Source organism: Sinocyclocheilus grahami, unplaced genomic scaffold, assembly GCF_001515645.1.
Source record: "Sinocyclocheilus grahami isolate Dianchi unplaced genomic scaffold, SAMN03320097.WGS_v1.1 scaffold3640.1, whole genome shotgun sequence".
In the NCBI taxonomy this organism is placed as follows: domain Eukaryota; kingdom Metazoa; phylum Chordata; class Actinopteri; order Cypriniformes; family Cyprinidae; genus Sinocyclocheilus; species Sinocyclocheilus grahami.
In genome coordinates, this window is record NW_015508729.1 from 13,187 (window position 1) to 15,588 (window position 2,402).

The following is a 2,402-nucleotide window of genomic DNA, read 5'->3' on the forward strand; positions in this document are numbered from 1 at the left end:
CTGCTACTACTACTAATAATAATATTAATAACATCTTTTATCATGCAGCTGTTGTTGCTTTCACACAAATTAATTTAGTTTAGACCCTCCTGAATCATGGTAAGCTGGATATAATCTGTATTTTTACCTGGAAGACTCCCTGTGCGTCAGCAGAAACAGCGGCGTGGAGAGGCGTGCGGCCCATGTTGTCCTGAACGTTAGCGTCGGCGCACGACTCCAGCAGGCGTTTGGCGGCGTCTGAGCGGGCGTAGCGGGCAGCCAGGTGCAGCGCGGTCTCGCCGGTCCGGTCTGTCTGATTGTGCAGGTTGGCCCCGTGGTAGATGAAGTCGGTGATGACGTCAGCGGAGGGATCGTCTTCTCCCTCGCCGTTTTCGTTCTCCAGACCTCCGCCGCTGCACGATGCGATCATCAGCGGAGTGAAGCCGTCTACGAGAGAAACCGAGGACAGTTTGAAAGAAAACCCCAGAGCTGTCATCAGTAAGTGATGGTAAAGGTGCAAGCGCTCACCAGGCCCGCGGACATTGACGTCCATGCAGTCGTTCTCGATCTCGCCCTGCGGTGGAGTCGGAGCCATAGAGTTCAGCCGCAGGTCGGCGGCGTCCAGGTGCTGCTGTGTCCACTGCCGGTGATCCAGCTGACCGCTCATGTCCAGAATAGACTGCTCCTCAAACTGCACACAAATACACACCGTTGCACATTCATCCGGAGTTATGGAGTAGCTCTAACAGACGGCAGACAATGTTTCATCACTCACCCGGAACCGTTTAGCCGTGTCGTCTTCTGCCCATTCGCTCAGTTGTTCATCCATCAGAGAGCTGTCCGAGTTTTTCAGAGGCCTGATAGGATGTGAAGTGGAATGTTATCATTAATGTGAGTGATAAAAGTGGAAAACAGTTACGTGCAACTACATGATGTCTGTTTTTGTGAATTTTTGTATTTTCAGTTTTCATTTTAATCTTGGTTTTAGTAATTTTGTAATGTGTTTTTGTAATTTTTTTATTTTCTTAAAATATTTTCATTTACCTTTAATTAAATTTTATTGTAATTTTAGTACTTCAGTTTATTTCATTTAGTTGCCAAGGCAACATTTTTAAATTTTCATTTAAGTTTTTTATCTAATATTTATATATGCCACTGTCTTTTTAATCACACACTCACTTGAGCCCAACAGAATCCTCTCCAACCGGTTCCCTTCGTTTCTTTTTGGGTTCTGTGACCTTAAATCCCTCGGGGAACCAAAGCTGCCCGTGTTCCCTCTTCCTCTTCCTGGAGACCACGACGCCCACAGCCGCCAGCGCCAGAACCGCCAGAGCCAGCAGCACCAGGAACATGGGGTACATCTCTGCTGTCTTTGAGGGGGGGTCCTCACCTGCGCACACATACAGTTATTAATGCAGGAGTGTGTAGAGTATGATTTAGTGTTATAGTTAACTAAATCTAAAATTGTTCAATCATTTTCGTTAATTAAAATAAAGCTGAAATACAACACAATATAAATATTAGATGAAAAACTTTCAAAAATTAGAAATGCTGCTTGCAACTAACTGAAATAAAATGAGTTTAAGTACTAAAATGACTAAAACTAAAACTTTAATAATTTAAAGCTATAAATAATAAAAAAACAAATAAAAAGAACAAAGGAACAGTTACAAAAATTAAAATGAAAACTTAAAAAATTAAAGCAAAAATAGGAATATTAGATGATGAACAAATGGAAATTAGAAATGTTGCTTGGCAACTAATGGAAATAAAACGAGTTTAAAGTACAAAAATTATAAAATAAAAATAATTTAAAGCAATATATCAAAAATAAATAAATAAATAAAAAGAACAAAAGCACATAACCAAACTAAAATTAAATTAAAACTGAAAATGAAAGCTAAAATAAAATGAATATTAGATTTAAAAAAAAAACCTAAACGAAAATTTTAAATGTTGCTGGGCAACTGGAATAAAGTAAGTTAAGTTTAAGTACTAAAATGACTAAAACTGAAATAAAAATAAATAGAAATATATATTTAAAAAACAAATTTAAAAATAAAAACAAACTAAAATTAAAACTGCAAATTTAAGCTGAAATAAAATAAAAACAAATATAAATATTAAATGAAAAACTTGAACGAAAATTAGGAACGTTGAAACAAAAATACTAAAACTGAAAATAAAAACCAAAACTGAAATAAAAATGATTTATCCATTAATATAAAAGTTTAAAAACCACTAATAAAAAAACAAGTGCATAACAAAATTACTAAAACTTGAACTAAAATTAAAATGTCTTTTATAATAAGCTAATTCAAAATATTATTAAGTACTATAAAAGTACATAAAAATACGAAAATAACAGTGATTTTGGTATAAATGTGGCACTCACTTGTGACGGCCTCGATGATGTAAGGAAC

General features: G+C 36.2%; 1 protein-coding gene across 1 annotated transcript in view; it reads right to left on the reverse strand.

The window, feature by feature from the left end:
- Nucleotides 1-2,396, reverse strand: part of LOC107576407 (neurogenic locus notch homolog protein 1-like) — a 2,914-nt gene extending 518 nt beyond the window's left edge. Inside the window, exons 1-5 of the mRNA XM_016262591.1 lie at nucleotides 2,375-2,396; nucleotides 1,159-1,369; nucleotides 755-836; nucleotides 508-670; nucleotides 128-426 (exon numbers count right to left, since the gene is read on the reverse strand). Coding sequence (XP_016118077.1) covers nucleotides 128-426; nucleotides 508-670; nucleotides 755-836; nucleotides 1,159-1,340 — 726 coding nt within the window. The 5' untranslated portion in view covers nucleotides 1,341-1,369; nucleotides 2,375-2,396. The remainder of the gene's footprint in view (nucleotides 1-127; nucleotides 427-507; nucleotides 671-754; nucleotides 837-1,158; nucleotides 1,370-2,374) is intronic.
- Nucleotides 2,397-2,402: the final 6 nt, after the last annotated feature.